Consider the following 22,167-nt stretch of genomic DNA (forward strand, 5'->3'; position numbering starts at 1 on the left):
TCACATATTGCATTTTACAAATCGCATAACAAAGCCCTCACAAGGTGATTTTTCACAGAGCTGCAAATAGCACCCGAGTCTTCATTCTGACAGTCACTGCCATTACCCTCTCACACTAAGCTGTGAATAGAATCCCCCAGCCTGCAGCTGCCTAACAAATCATTCCATCTCACACCCAGGGACTGCTCCCTAGAAGGAGCAGCAATACTTCAAGAGACAGATGTCAGGATGCCCTGGGTTTACAGCCTAAAACCCCCTTTCCTGTGGCCCAGCAGACCTTGCATCTTTTGTTTTCCAAATAATTTATTTTATCCTTCTACAAGACTGCAGGTATGGGCTCCTCCTTTAGATGGTACCCACTAACCCTTATGGGACTTCCAGTATTCATGCAGATAGACACCTGTATCAGAATCACTTTTTTTTTTTCCTACCTAGACAAGTAAACTGCTGGAAATACACATTTCTTCCTTTTTTTCTTGGTTTGGCCTCCAGAGACTAAATTCCATGTTAGATTTTAGAGATTTAACAAGCACTGCTCAGCAACAACTAAAATATCAGTTAAATTACCAACATTATTTTCACCCTAAATCTAAAACACAGCTCCTGGGAAGAAAATTAACTCTATCCCAGCTGAAATCAGGACATAAATGTCATTAAAAGGGAGTATATTTAGGTGGTAATGCTCAAAATGCTCCAGAACCCTCCTGTGTGTCAAATGTGCTGGGCTAATGCGATGGCGCAAAAAATCAGGGGCCCTGTGTTAAAATCTCTGAGTCAGCTGGGATTAATTGAAAGATCTTATGCTCTGGCCCTCTGGAAGTCTTTAGCACCACCAACTCCCATGCTGATATTAAAGGATGCCAGGCAGTGTTCATACTACAGCAATTCTTGGAAGGTAAATTGACATAAAGACACAGTCAGGCAACTTTGCCACTGTCATGCCCAATCCCAGGGATGATCCAGGCCTCCAACTTCAGTTCTAGAGGTTTTTCCAGAACTTTGCTGATCATTTTTGTCCTGTCTCTCTCCAGTTTAATATGTGCCAACACTTTTATTCTTATTTATTGGCTGAATTTGGACTTCAAGAATGCAACAGTTGATTTTGGCATGGAAAATCTGGGAACAAGTGGATTCCTAAACTTTCTGTGCAATGAACAGCAATCTCTGGTTCATCATCATTATCGTTATCATTAAGTGTTATCATTACATGTGTAAGTACAGCAGGGAAAGGAGGGACAGCCAAACTCAGAGTGAAAAGGTGTAAAATTATCTCCATCAGGTGTCAATTGTCAATTCCAACAATTCATCATGAAAAAAATATAAACCAGGCAATCTGCAAAAAGAAGAGAGGATTTAAGTTATACAATTTTACCTAAATTATTTTAGCCAAACTGCTGGAAGGTGGCAAGTTTCCCTAATAAATGTTAAAATTTCAAAAGACTCTTCCTGGAAAAGGCAGTACTGAGTGACCTTCTGAACCTGAACTAAACAGAATTTCTTTGGAAGTTTTCCTCATATCACTCCCTGCATTTCAGGAAATACAGAATCATATGGCAGGTCTACATACAAGATATTGAGAGGATACCACTTCAGAATCATATATCCTGAAAATAATATGTACTACTGCATGTGTCTCCTAGAAAAATCAGCTGTGAAGATTTCTTTAAACCATCTCTGGCTTTTTTTTTTTTTTTTTTAATATCTGCTGTTTGTGGAGACAGGAATGCATTATACCTGCCACAAAATTCAGACTCAGACAATCTAGAAAGATTTATGATGTTCCATTAAGGCAGCTATATTCATTCATCACAGTACCAATTTTCCAATGCACTGCTGTATATTTTTGCTGGCAGTGCTCCTTTTCTTTTACTTACCCCTCTGTAGGTATCCTCTGGAGATTTATTGTAGTTCCAAAAGCGAAGCCCTGCAATACTTTCAGTTTTATCAAAATGGATTGTGAGCAGATGATCTTCTCCAAAAGAGAAGGGAATGAGCCACATATGGTCATCCTCCACTGTGATATTAGTGCCATCTATTAACCTACAAAGAGAAAAGTCCATTAGCTGCACAAAGGGAAAAGCTGGCTTCTCTCATGAAAAGCAGGGACTTTCCTAAGGTTCATTTCATTCTAGATGCCACTTTCAGCTTCCAGGGCTTCATGTGCCCTTGTGCATGCAATTAAAAAGCACAGTAAACATCAAAACAACATGCAAGTATTGAACTAAAGACAGTGGGGGGAGAAAAAAAAAAGTATTTTTTAGTTGGGTCTGCTTAAGGAAAAACAGCAAAATCCTTAGGTTTTCCCTGTGTGAACAGGGATGGGCAAAGGAAAGCTCAACTGCCTTTGTAGCAAAGTGGATGAAGGCAAAACTCTAAGCCCAGCCACAATATAATTTATTAATCCAGCTCCATGCCCAAAGCAGCGTATCTGGCACCCTGCAGGGTGTTTCTATGCCAACACAACTCTACTGGATCCGAGGAGGAACCGGATGGCAGCTGGATAACCCTGAGCAGGAGCAGGGTTTGCTCACATCCTTCATGGACACAATTAGGCACATCCCTGCTATTTTACAAAGCTTCCAACCAGCAGGACAATGTCTTTTCATAACAGCAAAGGCTTCAGGCTGACTAAATAAAGTTAAATCTGGTATTTTCTGACATTATATTCTCCTACCACAAACTATGCCACACAAAGATGGAGTAAAGGAGAATATGAATTAATTTTCCACTGTAATTACTTTGGTACACTGCCAAAATAAGTATATACTTACTATTTATTTAAAAGTTTAATGGAAGAATGAGTGCCAGACTTGGCAATTCCTTAAAGAAAAAGATTTGAATAATGACTCTTTCACAGAGGAACTGATTAGGGAGTCCATGAGAGAAGACATAATTCTTGATTTGGTCTTGAATAGTACATGGGACCTATTCCAAATGCCACAGCTGAGAGCACTGCAAAGTACTCAAATTCAACATGTTTGCAGGAATACCCAAAGCCAAAAGAGCCTCTGTTTCTTGTGCCCAAAAAAGTTCTCAAGCAAAACAATCAAGAATGGAAAAAAAAAAAAAAAAAATTAAAAATATAACCCACTTACTAAGAAAGATGTTAGAAAGAAGGAGGACTTGAAACCTCAAAGCCAGCCTGGCCCAGTAGCAGGATAAACAAAGTTATTTTGGGCCATCTTTCAGCAAAATTCATGATCAAAAAAGCCCTAAAGTGATAGACTCATAAACTCTGGAAGGCTAAATTCGTATGCACAGGCCAAAAAAAGAGTCTGAAGGCTAGCAAGCAAAAGATACAATAAATAAAACCCCTCAAATACATCAGGAGCAGAAAGCTTGCCAGAAATTCTGTAGGGATTCAACACATCACTAGTCTGCAAAAGGAGCATTCAGACAGTAGAAGGCACCAACAGAAAAGGTAAATGAATTCTCTGCATCTGGGTCCATCAGGGTGGGGTCTGGAGAGATTCCCCCACCAGAATCTCTTCATCACAGGGGATGTCATGGGAAGATTTCTTAGATCTTGGTGCCTACAGGAGAGATTTTCATACAAGATGGCAGAAGGAACAAGGAATTACCCACGAGTGAGCTGATATCTGCATTAGTCAGATTAGCAGAAATTACAGAGTTAGTGCGCATGTAGATAAATACAACATTCTAAGGAAGATTCCAGAGCCTTTGCAAAGACAAGTCCTAATTCATAAACGTGGTCTCAGCCCATAAACACGACAGCAGACAAGATTACAACCAAAAATACCCTTTAAAATGGAGACATGACTCAGAAACAACAGGATGCAGCTTCAATAACATCCAAATGCCAAGTCCTCTCTAGATCTACAGCCTATAATTTCTATACTGCTGTCATTTAGATGCACAAGTTAATTTGAGGAAATATATTTGTCAATGAATAAAACTTCATTAGATTTGCCAAAAAAAAAAGCTGCAAAATGGCCAAAAGAATGGCACCTATTTGTGCAATTCCCCAACACATCCTCACTCTTTGCTAACTTGAAAATTTTCCTTGAAATTATCCAGAAATCCTGCATAAATATCACTCAGTATGCACAGACAGATGCTATAGAACACCCACATTTCTTCCTGGAAAGTCCTTGGCAGAAATACCAACCAGGCATGTTCTCATCTCCCAACTCAAACACCATCTTTTGGAAACATCTCATTCATGTTTCTACAACAAGCTGTTCCTGGACAGCTTGTGAATTCCAAGAATGAGCAGTGATGGGATGAAAATCATGTTCACATAAACATGTGCTAACATAACAGAAGTCTATGGAAATCTGTCACTTCAGAAAATCTGATGTGAAATGCATCCCAAGTCTTTGGTTACTTACTTTTCTAATGTTCTGGAATCTCCTGTGTACTCTGGAAGATCATTTAAGTCTTGGGGTGAAGCAGAAATCTGTTCTGCATTTATTTTTAATGCTTGACCATCCTTTCCTATCACTTCAAGTCCTGTCAGCCCCAGGTAATGAGAGTCTCCCCAGGTCATGGTAAAGTTCAGTTGCAGGCCTGTAGAAAGGAATATACTTTTAATGTCTCTATAAACTTACTGGTTTGAAGTAATAAGCCAATATAAACATGCATGCAAACCCCAGTGATTAGCAGCATGTATATTTTGTACAGATTAAATAACTTTATATGCTGGAATTGGATATTTCCCGTCTGTTTGTCCACCCCCATGTAACAGCAGCTTCTTTTCACCTGTGTCAGAGCCTTTCAATGTGCTACCAACACCTTGTTCACTTGAAATTACACAGCTGCTGATCAAGCACATTCCCAAGTGTCTCATTACTGGGACTGCACACTGACAGTCAGCCAGCGACACTCTTACGCAGTTACATGACAGATTTTGTGTATACACAGACACAGAGAAGACCCATTAGTCTGAAGTCTATCCATCATCTTTCACCAGCTAAGTGACTATGTAGATTCATACAAATCCAGCCTCTCAGAAATCCATACATTTTTAGAGAACACCTACTCACAGCTAAAGCAAAGAAAAAAAAAATTGGTTTACTAATGTTTTAAAGTTATTTTCTTCACATCAGAACTGGACACATGGAAGTATTTTCTTGGCACAGCATCAGTGAAAAGGAGCAATATTGATTAGGCTGTATATCCAGAAAATAAACAGGGAAGAAAAGCTGGATGGACAAAAGGCTGAATGCGTATGTTCTGTTCCACCTGTTCTGTGCCTTACTGAAGAGATAGAAATAGCATGTACAGATATAACAAGTAATATTCCAATCGGATCAGGTTCCATAAAAATCCATCCCTGTAAATTAAAAACATCTTTCATTTCACACACTACAGAAACCCACAAATAATCAGGTTGGGTAGTGTCTAAAGAAACACCAGTAGTCATGATGTTTGTAAAACAAACAAGCATTAAACCTGTTAAGCCATCCAGCCCATTTACCCCTAAAAAGCCAGAGCAAGTCTCAATACACACATAGATTCACGTGGGTGTAAGATCTCATCAGCATTTGCAAGGACACGAAGAAACAAAGAGTTCTGTCAGCTGACAAATCTGGAGCTACGGCTCCACTGACAGTAGATCCTATTTCCAAACCCAGTGCTAAGACTACACCTGCTCAGGGTACAAGCAGGCAGGAGTTCTCAGGAGAAATCAGTCTGTTCTCCAGTGGAAAGCTGCAGTGAAGCAGCCATCCGCACAGATTTAGTATTCCCCAGAGTTTAGTATTCCTTCACAGAATCTGAGGATGACACAGGGGAAAAGGGACCTCTGGGAGGTGTCTAATCCAACTCCAAGCTAAGAAAAAGTCCAGCACCAAAGCTCTCAGGAACTTATCCAGTGGAAGTTTACCTGTCTCCGAGGCTGGCAGGTTCCAAACCCTCTCAATCCAGTGTTGGATTGCTCTCAGAATGAAAAAAAATTCCTAACACCCTGCTGGAAATTCTTGTCAAAGGACCAGGAACTGCTCCTGAAGCTTTTGGGCTATCCAGAAACTCTCTAGATAACAGCTGAAAGGCCCACAGAGAGCTGGCTTGGTACAAGACAATAAATCAGGTACTTTAAGCAGGGATATAACACTCTGATCTAGCTCTGCTGTAGGGTTTCTATTGTCAATCCAATCTGAAAAAATCAGTCAGTCTGCATAAATACAAAGGATTGGGAGAGAATTACTGGGTAAGGGACACAGCTGTTAGGAATCCCATTCAGGGACTAGGCAAATGGCTAATGTTATTTTTCTGAGATCAAAAGCCAACTGTTACAATATAATGTTGTAAATGCCATAGCAAACAAAGCTTCTGCCTTAAATATTCAATTACTCTTCTTTATTCTAGACCTGGCATCTACCACAAAGTGCTGTACAGCTCTGACAAATCAGATCCTCCTTGATAACATGTTTAGGAGAAGGCTGGTTAAGCAAGAAGTAAATGTAAGAACTTACATTTTCCAGTAAATATTCCTGTTTCCTTGGGTATGCATTCAGAGACAGAGGGTGGCTCTTGAACCTAAAAAGAAAGTCAACAGGTGCAAGGAACAGGTTCAATATTACACTTACACTGACTGCTTACCAAGTGTGATATTTGTTCCTGTTTCTTTTTGTATATCAATTTCCCCTCTGCCTCCCCACCCAGCATGTCCTGCAAATAATGAAAAACATGACCCAAAATGTAGAATATCAGGTGCGTTCTTAGAAAGCCAAGACTATTAGTGTGGCTTTTTGCTTAGTGCATATAGAAAGGGGAAATGGGAGACTCCACAGTGTGAGCTACCTCTTCTCAAAGAGGCTGAAATTCTTAAATCACACTTATTTCCCTGCAGACTGCCATCAGCAAGTGATAATATGCTGTAGTTGCAATATGTTGCAAATGTGTTGCAGAGACAAGAAGTCTGGAAGGAAGTCAAGACCAGAGAGTGCCACCACAATTTCTTGTCAAGAATTAAGCGGCAGAACAAACAAGCAAACTTGTCCAAAAGCTTGTGCTTGTGCTCTGGCAATGCTAATTAAAAATTGCCTATGCTATTCAGAAAAGTGAATAAACAGATGACAAAATTTGCTGATCACACTGGGGCAATCAGGGTAGTAAAGACAAAAATGGCAAAGGATTGCAGATAGAATTCACTTCACTGAGTAAGTGTGATAAAATGGCTAATTCTGTTCACTGTGGGCAAATGCAAAAATGTTACACACAGGGAAAACAATCCTAACTTCACATATACCAGTATTGGGCTCCAAAATAAATGATAGCAGATTAGAATTTTCATTCTTGGCGTTTTTATAAGTAGCTCTATAAAAACATCAGCTCAATCCTCATTAGTAGTCAAAAGGCCAAACAGGAAATTAGAAGTCCAGATTCCTTCTCTTTAATTCATCATTAGAAATAAACTTCCTGTCATCCACAATACATCAAATGGATCTATACTGTGCCTAAGAAAAATAAATAAAGACTTGTCAACACTTCTCTCCTACTGTTGCATTAGATCCCTGCAGTTTAACCACTGATCTCCAGGATCTCATGTGTTCCCAGACTGCAATATCCTTCACAAGGCAGCAAATGTCCCTGGGGGAACCAAGGTAATTCAGGTGAGACTGAACAAGAAATGGGCTCTGAAATAAACCCACAGAACCCAGGAAGTGGAAAACCCCTCCCACTGGGGGTACCTCTCTCACAAACCGGTGACTCTATCTGGGATGTCTGATGCCTCTTCCTCAGAACAATTCTAGAAGACCAGCCTGGGAATTCAATTTGCAACTTTACTGAAAACCAAAACCCATGGACACAATAAAAGTCACTGGGTTTACAGATTGCAAAATAATGCCCTCCCTAGCAGACCATAAACCATTTGTGCCAAGGCACATTATCACCTCTTTTCTCCCTTTTTTATCTACTCAGATCCCTTCCTAATGATTCCATTCCACTGATGCCCAATGTATTTTCTTTCAGATATGGTCTGATTCTCTACTATTTTAACTACTTCTGCTAGTGGACATTGTCCTACCTGTGTTCTTCGAGTCTTAAGGCTAAAACAAAACACCACTGTAATACAGGAGTTATTGGAAAAGCAATAAAAAGTAGAAAGTAAGACCATGGTCTTACACCTGAGCATACTGTACAGCACCTTCCCTGTGAGGAATAACTAAAGTAGGAGCAACCATTCTGGAAAAGAGAGATTTAGAAGACTAACACAGGGGCATAAATCTCTTGAGTGGCTTGAAGAAGGGAGCAGGGAATAATTGTTTAGTTTCTTCCAACACAAAACCTAGAGGACATTAAATGAAGCTAGCAACAAACAGAAGGAGGTTCTTTGTGCCATGCAAGCTCAGCTGGGAAACTTGCCACAGAGCACTGTAAATTCTAAAAGTGCACGTGGGTTCAAAAAGCTGGTGGATGAATGAATGCAATAAAATCTGTGGCAGGATATTAAACACAAAGGTTAAGTTAAAAAGTCCTTGTGAGACACATTTCTAAGGGCTGAATGAGTGTTTCAGAGAAACACCACTCTATGTTTGTGCTGCTCTTTCTTCCTCCATAAGCACCCACTGCTGGCCACAGAGTTGAAGGAAGTGCAATAGTCACAGGTCTGATCTGCTATAAAAGTCAACATGTTAAGGATTCCTGAATTCATGGACAGATATTCATGGCCATGGATAATACTGACAGAAAAGTAAGACACTTCCCTAAGAGCTTTTGAAAGTTTCTAGTAAAACACACCATTTCATCTACTGAATGTGCAACAGGCAATAAAGGTGAATGATCAACAGCAGGGACTGTTCAAACTGGTCAATACTGGTCTGACAACGTTAGGCTGGGGAAGACAAATTGTGCAGTGGATCTGTATCATTCTGGTAGCATAAACATCCCCCTACAGAAATCCTGATGGTATCAGCAAATGCACAGTGACAGGGAGATCAATGGCTCACAATAGCTTTTGTTATTCCATCGCTGATACAGGAGTTGCAGAGTTAGAACAGGGGTGTGAAGGGCATCAGAGCTGAACAGCAAAAGGAAAGGCAGAGCCTACGTCTGAGCAAGGACCAGACAGTCCAGAGCCAAGCTTCTGCCATGGAAGAGGTCCTGGTGAATGCTTACAATAAACACATGATAAGGAAAAGATAGGTGAATTTCAATTTGTGTTCATGAAATCCTGCACCACGCAAGGCTCTGAACAGTTTCAGATACTGCAAGCAAAGATGGGATCAAAATTACTGGAGAAGTCCAAGGGTTAAAGTCACTCACTCATGGTCTTAACAGTGAGATCACATTCCAATGTCATTGATTTCCTTTTGTCTTGAGAGCCACAAGAAACAGAGGACAAGACAGGAGGGGAAGGTTTGGCAACCACACAAGGCTCATTAGGAACCATGTATCCCTGGGAACGTTTTGGCTGGAGCAGCTGGAAGGTGGATTGATTCAGCTTTGGATCTCCTGACAGACTCACACATAGGAGTGTGAACCCTAGAAATAGACAACCTCACTGATGCAATGGAAGGTGCTCAGGAAGATTCTGAGAAAGTAGAAAATTATAAGGAAAACAGGTCATAGACTGCCGCACACCATCTTGAGAAAATCCTGTGGGATCTTTGCTCAGACACTGGACTGTTGGGCTGGACTGGCATAAGGCAAGAGCTCAGTGCTTGGAAATACAGCCTTCCTCCAAGGAGTGAAATAGCTTCTGCATGGAATAGAAAAGAGGCATTTTTATGCTGCAAAATGCACACAAACCTGTGACGATGCCAAAAAAATAAGAGAGGAAAAATAAGGGGAGGGTTGAGAGGAAGAGACCCTTCTCATCTAACATACTTAATTTGTGGAGGAAGAAACCAGCAATACGGAAAATATGGAAAATCCTTTGGTTTGGCGTGTCAGGGAACACAGCTACTCATGATGTGAGTAACTGTATGGGAAAAATCACTGATAGTGCAGAAACCTTCAGGAGTACCCAAATCAAAAATAACTTCCCCTAGTCTCTGTCCAAATAAGTAAAGAAGTAGGCTTGTTAATTAACCAGGGAAACCAAAATTTGGAGGACCTTTAGGGCATTAAAAAAATAGCATAAATTATTGATCTGGTGAAAAAAAGTATTTTAAATAGTCTTAACTGTGTTTGTTCTTCTGCAGTTTTACTCCAGCCTGGAAATGTGTCTATTACTTCCATGTTTCAAAAAGACATTTATAGAGAGTTTTGAACACAGAGGCCCCTACCTGTTGATCCTCTGTTCTCAACCCTGCTTGTGTAAAAGGTCTCTCATCTCCCTCCCTGTCAGCAGTTGTTGGCCTCTTCAGCTCTTCCTCGTATCTCAGGGAGCTGGAATCTCCCATTTCTCCATCATATGTCTCATCATAGCAGTAAATGGCTTCAAGAATGTCATCATCAGTAGTGAACAATATGGTATCCCCAAAGTGCTCTGGAGCTGAAGGCAACACACAGAAGTAAATACAGAAATCATGCAAAAAGAATCTAAAGACCAATAAAAATTTTTTTTGGTCCCTCTTTGCATTTATTTGCAGCAGTGTTTAAAGATAATATATGGCAAACTGATACTGACTACTGCTATAATTAGTGTTTCACTCTCAAACTTATGCTGCACAATGGAAAAACCTAGAGAATTCAATGAGATTTCAAATACATATAAATTGAAATGGGAAAAAAGCTTCCCAATCACCTTTTCCAAAAGACCATGTGTCATAGGTTAGCAAGCATAGTCCCGGAAGGGGCGTCCTTACTAAGGGGTGCTTACAGTTTCCTCTGGGAACTGATAGAACCTATCAGCTGGCCAGTTTGAATATGGACAATTCCCTAAGCCACTTAAAGTTGTGATCAACTCTGTGATCCACATTTAAGAATAGGCAAACTCCCCCTCCAAGCTCTCTCTTGTTTCCGGCGCTGGCACAGGTGGCTGCGGGCCCCGTGTGGGGCCACTACACCATGTCTGTGAAAACAAGCAAAAAGCTGTACCTTTGAAATTTCTGGTGCCTGTCTGATGTGATTGAAACACGGACTTGTTGCTAAGACATAGTTAAAAATGGAGATTAGGTCTGTATGCTGCTGAAATCCCCAGTATCAGTGAAGAATGCATTAGTGGGCTTCGTATTATGTTTTTAAACTGAACACCAGCTTGCTTTGAAGTGGAAAGTGATAACAAACAAGCTAAATGTACTTTGCTTGTGTTCTACTGCTGTTTCCACAGGGAAAATAAGAAATGATAGCCTACCTCCAGACAAGGTTCCTGAGGCTTTGGCAATCTCTCCTTTAAAGATGCACTGCTCGTCCAACAACATGATAATGTCTTTCACACCTCGGAACGAGTGTATGCGGGATTTATTGTAATTCCAAATCCTAATCATGGCTACCTGACAGGAATTCACAAAGTCAATAAAGACAAAGTGAGGTTTTCCAGGGGTAAATGGTGCCAGCCAGAGGTGCATATCATCCTGGGTCCGATTCACCCCATCTATTAGGTTGGTTACTATCCTGGGATCATTTCCATAAGCTGGTAAAATATTTATATCAGGGGGTTCAGCTGTTATTTTTGCAATCTGAACAGGCTCTCCTTTAGAACTGAAAACTTCAATTCCATTAAGACCAACATAATGTCTGTCTCCCCATGTTGTTTGGATGTCTATCACCAAGTGCTGCCCATAAGGTAAAACAGGGATTTTAAAATCACTTCCATCCTGTGTCTCCAAAGAATTTTCTTCCTCTTGCCTCTTGGATAGTGTTTGCAGTCCCTCTTTTCTCTGATATTCTCCAGGCCGGTTGATTTTTTGTTGATGGAGAAACTCATCAAAGATATCCCCTTGAAAATCCATGTTCGAGATCCGGCCACGGTGGGAATAATTAAATTTCACCAAGGAGTTCCAGGACTCCTGCAGAGTGTGCTCTTGCTCACTGCACCACTTCACTCTAGAGGTTGCTACGTCCTTGATGGGAAAGCCTTCATCTGAAAAGAACATTACAAAGGCATTTAATGTGCAAACAGAACTGGGAGCAAAGCACTCCAACACTGACTTTGTAGAACAATGCCAGTCATATCCGTGTCCCTCACTGTGAAATTCTCTGACAGTAGCACTTTTATTTTGCCTCCCTATCATGAAGGCCACATGCCCCAGTTTCCCTTCCCCACTCAGACATAATGAACACAATCACTTTTAACTATGGAGGAGCAGAACTCCTGCCATGATACAAGCTGCAACTAAGTTTGAAGTAGTCAATTCTTGACTCAGCGCCTAAAAAAATTGGTATTTTTGCCCAGTGATACTTACTTGTGTGGCTGCCACAAGAGTTTAAATCATCCCTCTGCGTATCTGCAGATCTTTCATACAGCTTGAAATGGCTGAACTGGTTAATGTAAAGCATTACAGAGAAAAGCTGATTCTTCCTCTCAAAATGAGCCACAAGTATATAAAGAAAAGTGGTGGGAAAAGGAGTAGGTTCAGCATACAGGGAGGATGAGGTGAGAATTGCATTCTGTGCAGATAATATCCAAATATTTTTCCCACTTTTCAGCAAGTGTGAGATATAGAAGGAGGATAATGACAAGATATCCAGTGGGAATGCAGTGAGGACAACAAATCAGGGGGGCACAGTGGGAGCAAAGCATGCTCTCCTTGTGGCTGCACTGGGGAACTGCTTAATTTCCATCTCAAAACAATTAAGAACAGATAATAACCAAGATTTTCAATAAAGCAGTCACTTATATATTTTCTTCAAATAAATGAAGAAAAGGAAGTAGAGTACTAAACAATTACAGGCTCGTGGGCCAGATTTCACTTCTGTACAATGTCCTTGGGTGGATACTAAAACAAATGATTATCAAGAATAAATGCCAATTGCTGTAAAATGCAAAAGAATGTTTTCTCAAAAGACTGCTCAAGACTAACTCTTAACTGTGTTTTTGGAAATACTGGAAGGAGGCAATGTTCCTAATCTGTCTGTGGCAAATAATCATTTACAGTGGGGACATGTGAGATAAAATTAAGAATTTTAAAGCAGATGGGAAACTACCTGGAAAAGGGTTGTCTTCCAGAATGAAAGGCTGGAGACCAACCTAGCCACTCCTCCTTACCCCACAAGGAAAATGCAGATATGAAGTAAAGGTTCATATTTCAGAGAACATTTGTAAGTCCCTTTCTTGCTCACACCACTACCAGTACAGATACTCAAGAGGTGGGTGATCCCCACCAATACCTCCCAGAGCCCCACAGCTCACCTGGAGAAGGCACTGTACATATATTCACCCCCTGAAATTGTCAAAGCTTGAAAAACTTCAGGATGAGCAGAGTACAGAAGAGTATTTGACATTCATTGACTTTCCTTGTTTGGGAGGGTTTTTCCCTTTTCTTTTTAAACATTAAATACTTCCAACAGTCCAGAGGTTTCAATTCTGAAGCCCCTCTAGGGCAGTGCAATGGGAAGTTAACAAGTTTGTGAGCTCCATTAAGGAGTGGCAACAGGAGAAGTGGAGCTCTGAAAGGAAAGCAGAGGTGGTCCAAAAGCAGATGCCAATGGCTGAAAGCTTACAGGGTTTTGGTTTTTTTCTTTTAAGAATCTAAAATGCATTATTTATTAATGACACCTCAAACATCCAATTCTTCCAGGAGTTCAGGAGTGTCTTGAACCATCAATTCATCTGTCCAGATTCTGATGGCAACACACACCACACAATTCCTCTCAAAACTTTATAGTAAACTACATTTTGGGGCAAGACTACACAGAAAAAATCACCTTTCTTCTCCTTCTGTTGTGTTAATCTCTTTTTTTACTCCCTGCAGTTATAAACAGCAATCATATTTCCATGCTGCAATCACATGCTTCATTTCCCAAATCATTCTAAAAGCTCTCCTCTGTATCTGTTCCACTTGGTAATCAGCTTTCCTGAAAATGGATGATCAGAGCTGCAGTTTTCCAACTGAGGTCTCACAAGTGCCTGTGTTGAGATATTAAGGTTTCCCAAGTACCCAAAATGCCTCTGCTGATCCATCCTGGGAGTGCACTGCTCCAATCACTGCTCACACCAGCATTTCAGTCAATCTGCTATCAGCTACTCAACCGTGATTCTTCTCTTCCTCGGTCATTTGCAATTGATGATTACCCAGCTTACAACTTAATTTTTGGTTATTAGTCCCCAAGTGAGCCTGCAAGCATTCTACTGAATTGCATTCCATTGCTCCAGTCCTCAAGTTCATCATTCTGTGCAGTTCTTCAATCTCCTTAACTCATAATAAACCAAATTATATGTTATTTGCAAATTTTATCAGCATACTCCCACCATTTCCTTTGCACATTAAACCGGTTATCAAAGAAAAATTGATGTTTTTATAGCAACATTAACTTGAGCCAAGCCTGTACGTGCTATTCCTAATTCCTTTTGTTCTTGTGAGCTTTTTAGTGACCAAAGCCATGCTGTGACATCCACACGAGCCTCCGAACCTTCCCTTCGTCCCCCTCTCCACTGAGAACTGCCCTTCTCCCAGCCCCAGGCCAATTAAAATCCAGCACTCTCAGGGCAACACTTAAAAGGTTTCCCTGTTGTTAAAACCCACTCAGCTCCACTTTGAAGATGGCTTTACCCTGCACACACAGCAGAGAGAACAAAGGCTGCTGGGTGCCTGCAGTTTCCCAGGGACTAAAATACACTGGGAGCTTTAAGCACCACAGGACACAACCTGCTCTGAGCAGAATTAGAGGGCATTATAGAAAAAAATGACAACCCTCATCTTATAGGTGACAGTAAAACTCCTAATTTATTTCCATTTTTACAACTGAACAGAACTTCCCAAGCTGGGATTTATTTACAGTTTTCACAATGTTAAGGCTTTAATGTAACAGATACTGCAAAATGTGTGAAACAGCAAACGGGCTGCAGTGAGTGGGTGGGTGAAGGGCAGGTAGCACCTGTTCCAAACTTCCCTATCCTTCTCTTCTTTGAGGTACAACTTCAGATATACTGATGAAATTGCTGTTTGCTCCATAGAGGGTCAGACAAGGAAAAATTCAGACATTCTAAGATTAGAAAGAACCATTTTCCTCACCTTTGTCTGAAAAATCCCTGCAGTACCTGCTGTAGAATTTGAACTGGCACTCCTTCATTAAGGTACATTTTCTGTTTCTTATCACCATTACTTTAATGTAAACACCCAAATTCAATATACATTAAGATACATTTTCATGTAGATTGTTCTGATGTTAAATCACCCCCAAAATTTCAATTTGTAGTTTTGTAGCATCTTATTCCAATTCTCTGGGTCTTGTTCTTGTTCTATTAAACCCTTCATTTGAGACAAGAAACTGAATGCTGAAGAATTACAGAAGGCCAAGGAAGGGGCATGAAGGGTCCAAAAAACAGGAGTTAGAGTGACGTGGCTTGAAACTGAAAAAGGAAGACAAAAATATATCCCAAGCAATGGAAAGCTGGTTGAAAGAGAGACAAAGTAGAGCTTGTGGGTAAGAAATACTATTTTTCTGTTATTTGCACTTGTTAAACACAAAAATACTATCTCATGCCCTGCAAATTTCATAGCCATGGATTGGCAGATGTTGGGAGAGAGGGGAACTTGGGAAGTTGCACAAATCTCCTACTCTTCCCTGGAGACACACTGGATCCTGCCAGAGGCAGAACACAACTGCACAAAGCTGGATCCTGAACCTCCAACAGGAGATTTGGGGAAGGAGGACAAGGATGATCAACAGCACAGAGCAGACAACAGCCAAATTTATTAGAAAACTCTTCATAAATAAACAAGATGTCTGAGGGAGAGGTTTGTAAAGTTATGAGCAGAGAAGGAAAATAAGGGTAGCTTTCCATTCACTCTGAATAAATGTATTGAGCATCTATTCTCACTGAGAAAGACACAAAGCTACTACACAAATAAACTCTGCAAATTTACTCACTACCTTGAGGACGTACTCTTCTTTATCTTTCTGCAGATTTTAATTGATATTAGCAAACATTTGCTGTCTGCAGGACTGTCAATTTTTAGAATATCATTTACTGGAATTTAGTCTTCCATCTGCTCCAAATAAATTAAAAGTCCCTAAATCAGAATGTAAATTTTTCTGAAGAGTACTTCATATCAGGTGTAGGACCAGGAGAGAGACTGAGCATTCTCATGAGGAAAATACCACAAACAGCCAAACTAATGTCCCCTGTCTATGCCTCCAGGAATCTCAAGAGGTCCCTTCCCACCTAAAATGAATTTGTGCTTCTGCAAAATGGAGAACACGTCAGTACTTGCACTAAGGTTGCTATTGTGACCTCTTACCTTTGAAAGCAGAATCATCTTCTCCAAGATTTATAGTGTTTAATCCCAGCTTTTTACCACACATCACACTTCTCCTTCCACTCGTAGGGTACTGTAAACTGCAGCAGTTTTTGTTAGAAAGGGGATCAAAAATGTCCAAGTCCACATCAGCATCCTTTCTGGTCAGCATTTGTGATCTCCCATTTCCAGTTGCATTTCTACTACTGGGTCTTCCCAGTTCATGTCTCTGACATTTGACATCCTCATTTTTGAGATCTGAAAAGTTTTTCATTATTTCATCTGGCTGTGGTTGAAATCTTGAGTTTAAATTCTGTTCTGTAGCAAGCCACAGAGGCTTCTGCCTACTGGGAGTAACTTGATTATTCTGTGTTACCTGGGAAGATGACTGCAACCAAGAAGGAATTGCACCTGCAGAATCAGACAATTTCCTTCCTGTTAACTTTTCCATTTGCTCACTCAAACAAAGCTCATCATCAGACTGAACGTGCTCTGGAACTGCTGCTGCTGCTGCCTCCTCTTTGGCATCTTTTGTACAAACTTGAGAAGGGAACACTTTTAGATCATCCTCTAACTGAGACAAATTTTTCTTTGTAAAGCTGATTGAGTTCATCTTAGGCTCAGGAAGATTTTCTTCTGGCAGAGCTTTCCAGTTCAGTGAACTACTGGTTGATTCTGAGCATTTAAAATGTAGGTCTGTTTTCTTGCCTGGGACTGCAGGTGCATTTCCTTCTTTCCTCTCAGTTGAGGGAGATGCTGAGGTATCTTGCTTGTGATCTGTAAGGTCAATTGTAGTGTTCTGGTCAGCAAGGAGATCTCCAGAGCCTCTCTCTAATTCACCATCAAATACAAGGTTCTCATCAACATACAACTTCACCTTCTTTGCTCCAACATCAAGGTCCTACAAAAATAAAAGTATGAAGATTTCAGTCAAGCATTAGGTATCACTGCTCTGGGCCTCTGACATTTGAACACTTAATCAATAGACCAATGAAAACAATTAAACCCTGTGTCAGTACGTGCTTTTGACTACTTTTTAATCTAAAGCTAAAACAACTAAAAAATACTGTGGAATAGATAAGATTTTTTTTTTAAAGGACTGAAAACCCTGCTAGACACCACTATGAATCATTTTGTCTGGCAAGGTTTGATTATTTAGAAAAGCTTGAGGGAAAAACCCTAGATTAAGTACAATTATATTTGATCAGGATATCAATTCCAGAGCCATATTTTGCTTCAGCATCTCTAACATTCACCACATTCACAACATGTTCCACAGTGAACAACCACCCAGATCAAAGCCACCAGAGTTAAAAAGAGTAACAAAGAGTTACAGAAATGCAGAGCTAGAAAGAACAGTGAGAAAAAAATTATCCAGTCCATCTCTTTCCACTGAAGAATGTAAAATAACCTACACCATTGTGAAGAAATATGGTTTTAACAGTTTTCAACTAATCTGCCTTGATAGCCTATTCCAACACTTAACTAGCCTTTTAAACAGCAGCCCTTTATCTCAGACACAATTCTGCCACTCACAACTTTATGTTCTTCTTCTCTGTGGCACCCACCAATACCTGATTTTTTTATTCCATTGAAGTTGGAACTAATGTTCTTTCTATTCTCTTCACCATTTCCATATAACCTTTTTTCCCCCTTGACAAAAATACCATTATCTTCAAAGAAAATATAGAAGATGAGACACAATCCATCTCTTTTCTGTTCTCTGACTTGTCCATCTCATGGAGTCTTTCAGAGACTCTCTGTTCTTTCCTTCTTTTTGTGAAAACTAAGAAGCTTTTTGTGAAAGTAAGAAGTTTCAGTTTCATCCCTCTTGCTCATCTCCTGCATGTCAGTTCTCCTTGAATATTGATTTAAATTTTCCTCTGCTCCCAGACTAAACCAGTCACTCCTTCCCTTCCAAGTAAAAATGTTGCTGGTTCTTCACTCCTGAACACACTGTTTAAGGCTTACAAGTTTTCATAGCTTCCATCCTGCTACCTTCCCAATAATGACATGCATGAGGCAAAGAAATGCAATATGGACCTACCCAGAGGGAAAGCAGAAGATGCAGGCATGACAAGAAAGCTACAGGTGAGGGAGGGGAGTAGGTGTAGGAATGCAGGCCACATTCCTGATAGGAAAAGATAACCTTCACTAAGTTCCCAGAGAACAGCTGTAAACCCACTTTAATTGGCCATTATGGCACGGCTGCCTGTGGTACTCCTGTAGGATCATAAAGTGCTGTATTTCTGTGCTGATGAAGTCAGCCATAAAACAGGGTATTTTTTCCCCTTGAACGAGGACACTGCTAGATTGATCTAACTGGGGATCAAACCACTTCAGTAATTACATCTATTGAAAACTACCTGCATGGCTTTGCCTGGAATTATGATGGGGAAGAGAAAGACTATCAGGATGCCCCAATAATGCTATTTCTAAAATTTCTGTATGTCTAAACTGCCAAAGTCCTCCTTAAGTGCTAGGGATATCAGATATTCACAGCTGAATTTGGGATAACTGGAACATTTCTCTGTAACATTCCAGCTCTACTGCTGTTAGGAACACTCAGCCTTTAGTTCTGCATTTTTACCTGGAAATTGGTATAAACTGAAGGGGACCACAAAAATATAGATGTACATTTGGAAAGTATTTGTCAATGTCATCATTTTAAATTAAAATCAGCAAATTCTTAAGAACAACTTGTTTTGAAATGAATCCCACTGCGCTCACCAGCAGCAGAGGAGGACAGGTAGACAGAAAACACTACAAAATGAGATAGTGGAGCTCATTCTCCCTGAGAAAGGACCAGTCAAGCCCCCAAAAAAAAAGGGCCAGTCACTTCAAAATTACTATTCCAGTCAGTGGGACACTCTGTTCTCTGATGCTTTGGAATGTCTGGGATAGGTATTTTAGGAAGCAGAAAAGGTGTCTGAACTGTACCAAGATGAAGCAGCCAGGTATTTCTAGGATAACAGAGACAGACTGGACTGGGGCAGACATTCCAACAGCTGATAGCTCAGAAGAGCTAATGAAAATCTTCTGCACCAAAATCCTGAGCAGACTGAGCCTCAGGGAGGAAAAATCTGAACAGATCTCAGAGACTCCAAGAACAAACATACACAGGCACTAGACTAAAAACTGCTCTTTTTCATTCCCTCCCACCCCTCTTCTGAGTTTCCAGTTGCTTAGTGATCTGTTCTGGTGGAAAAGATTGACAGTTCAGCTTCCCCAGTACCACTGCTCAGCTCTCCTCCAGCGTGAGGAGGCTGGAAAAATCCCTTCCTCATGAGTAATCCCACCCTGTAAACAAACACTCAATACTTCATCCAGGGCACTGGTTTTCCCTCCTGGAAGAGTAATTAAAAGGGCACAATGTCTCAGAACAAGCAAGTAGGTAAGAGCAGTGTCAGAAAGAAAAAAGATTTTGTGAAAACAATTCTGGTTTCTTTGGATGTTCCTTCCCAGCTTGCACCCTCGGCCCTCCCAGAGTGTCTGCTGAGATAGTGCTTCCCAAGGAGAAAATAAGGATGGTATTTCTGTCCCTTTTTGTGATATTTGTGCACAAAGGACAGAGCTTAAAACCAGAGGCATTTTTCTGAGAATTCCTCCTGGACAGAGGACCTGAAATTGCTTCTGCCTGACTTTTCAGAGAAGTGTGGAAAAGAAGCAGTAGAAAAGAAGTCAAGAACCAAAGAAAATTCTTCTACGAAACTAATTTGGAAGTTCCAAATTAGGAAGCTGGAACGAAGCTTCTGCATCCTTACAGATAATGCACTTCAGGGGTAATCCAGCACTGAAAAAACCCCCAAGAGAATGGACAGAAACATGTGCACAGGAGGAACAAACACAAGGGCAACCACCTGAAGAAGAAAATTACTCAACTAAGACCTTAATGCATTTAAGTATTGATTCCATTCCCAGTTTCATGAAGACATACAACGGACATCATACTGGATCTTTGAAAAAAGTTTTAATAGCACCAAGTAAGGATGCAAGTTCAAGGCTGTATCAAGTAGTTACAAAATGTCTGACTGTTGCAGACAAACTTGAAAAGAACTGGCTGCTCTTACACTTGTTCCCTGCCTGCAGACTAAAAATGACCTCCTTTTTGCAGGTCTCATCTGAAGTAAATAAAGGCAAGATGAAGCATCCTCTGAGACCTTCCTTGTAATCCAGCGAATCAAGGAATGATGTCATCTGACTTTTTCAGCTTCCTTCAGACATATTTCTTCTCCTTCCAGGCTCAAGTTCTGAAATTCAAATATACGAAAGTACCGCCCTGACTTAATTTTTGGCCTATTTTTGGAAGCAGTGCTTGGACATCTCTCACTTACATGGTTTTTGAGGGAAAGAAGGCAGTTAGAATGATTATCAAAATCCACACAGAAATGTGGCTCTGGATTTACATTAGCAGGAAGAAAATTGATAGTTCATTGTATTTTGGGGTTTTATACTTCTTAGACAAAACTTCCTCATGACAAATTACAGAATTAGGCAGAACTGCTTTGTATTACTCTTTTATCTTAAGGATAATGAGACATTTCTTTAGCAAGCGTAAACTGCTGCATTTCCACCAAATTCCATAGGATTATACTCCCAATGGATTTTACACATTGCCTCATAGCAGGTTATTAAAGAAGCAGAGCCTTGAAACACAGACAAACATTTTTGTGTACTTCCTGCATTATATTCAGTAGATTTGGTAACAAATCATACCATTACCTCCAAGAACAGCAGCCCTTTCGCACACTCTAATGATGATGGAACATCCTGTAGACCACATTTTAGTGAGAAAAGCTATTAAAATTCCAGGAAAATAAATATAAATCATGCTGTAGTAAATTTGTTTTAAGCTGTCCCTTCCACGGCCATTTCCACATGTATAAATTACCATATGTGCTTATATAAGGACATGGATGAGAGCAAAACCAGAGGGATAAAGCCTCTTATTTATAATCCAGGACAGCAAATCCTCTTTGATCCAGTACCTGGGATTTTTTTCTTAACATCACAGTGTACAAACAAGAATAATATTCATGGTGACATTCAAACACACAGACAAGAGACCCTTTGCCATCTGCCATGATATGTCTCCCTTGGAAGAGCAGATTACTTGTTTTATTATGAGCACACAGTAGCGGACTTTTAAATTGTCCCTGGCCAGGGAGGGGGGCTGCAACTAGATGATCTTTAAGGTCCTTCCAAGCCAAACCATTTTATGATTCTCATTAAAGTGACAAACCCCAAACTGAGCAAGAGTCAGCCTATGTGTATTTATAGACACCAGAAAACACAGATTTAAACCCGTATTTATTTACACTGTGATTAGACAGCTGGAAGTCTTGGATATTAAGATGCACTTACCTTTGTATCTTTATTTCTCACCACACTAAAGGATTAATGACAGAACGTGCAAGCCTTTTATTAGGTCTTTAGCGATCTTTAATAGCTTTAAAAGCAAATGCTCCTTGTGCCCATGAAAACATTATCCCTACATTGTTAGCACTTACAATTAAGACAAAAGCAAATTTCACAGCAGACAGGGACACATCATAGCTCCTCTTTTATTACAGGAAATTGTATCTACTTTTATTTCATGCTTTTAGAAAGAAGATCACACTGAATTTCCCTAGGCAAGGCAAGAGCAAACATACAGAGGAGTTGAGAAAAGACTACTTACACTGGGAGTTGTTGTGTTGTAATTCCAAATCTTGATCTTGGATATACCAAAGTCACGTGACCGGGTGGGATTGCGGATAACAAAGTAAAGTTGGACGGGTGGGTGGAAAGGGCACATCCAAAGGCAGCTTTCCCTGGGGAGCTAAAAACACGAACAAGCAGACTGTCACTAATGCTCCTTCTCCTGGAGCAGGGTATTTTAATTAACTCCCCACCCCCCAGCAGAACAGGCAGC

At 40.4% G+C, this 22,167-nt stretch overlaps 1 protein-coding gene across 4 annotated transcripts in view; it reads right to left on the reverse strand.

Annotated features, from left to right (window-relative positions):
- Positions 1-22,167, reverse strand: part of LOC125334495 (katanin interacting protein) — a 58,312-nt gene that overhangs the window by 14,061 nt on the left and 22,084 nt on the right. For all 4 annotated transcript variants that reach the window (XM_048321350.1, XM_048321351.1, XM_048321349.1 and 1 more), the window contains exons 13-19: positions 21,934-22,074; positions 16,257-17,154; positions 11,207-11,935; positions 10,197-10,405; positions 6,438-6,501; positions 4,353-4,530; positions 1,875-2,040 (exon numbers count right to left, since the gene is read on the reverse strand). In XM_048321350.1, coding sequence (XP_048177307.1) covers positions 1,875-2,040; positions 4,353-4,530; positions 6,438-6,501; positions 10,197-10,405; positions 11,207-11,935; positions 16,257-17,154; positions 21,934-22,074 — 2,385 coding nt within the window. The remainder of the gene's footprint in view (positions 1-1,874; positions 2,041-4,352; positions 4,531-6,437; positions 6,502-10,196; positions 10,406-11,206; positions 11,936-16,256; positions 17,155-21,933; positions 22,075-22,167) is intronic.

This window comes from Corvus hawaiiensis, chromosome 16 (genome assembly GCF_020740725.1).
Source record: "Corvus hawaiiensis isolate bCorHaw1 chromosome 16, bCorHaw1.pri.cur, whole genome shotgun sequence".
Taxonomy (NCBI): domain Eukaryota; kingdom Metazoa; phylum Chordata; class Aves; order Passeriformes; family Corvidae; genus Corvus; species Corvus hawaiiensis.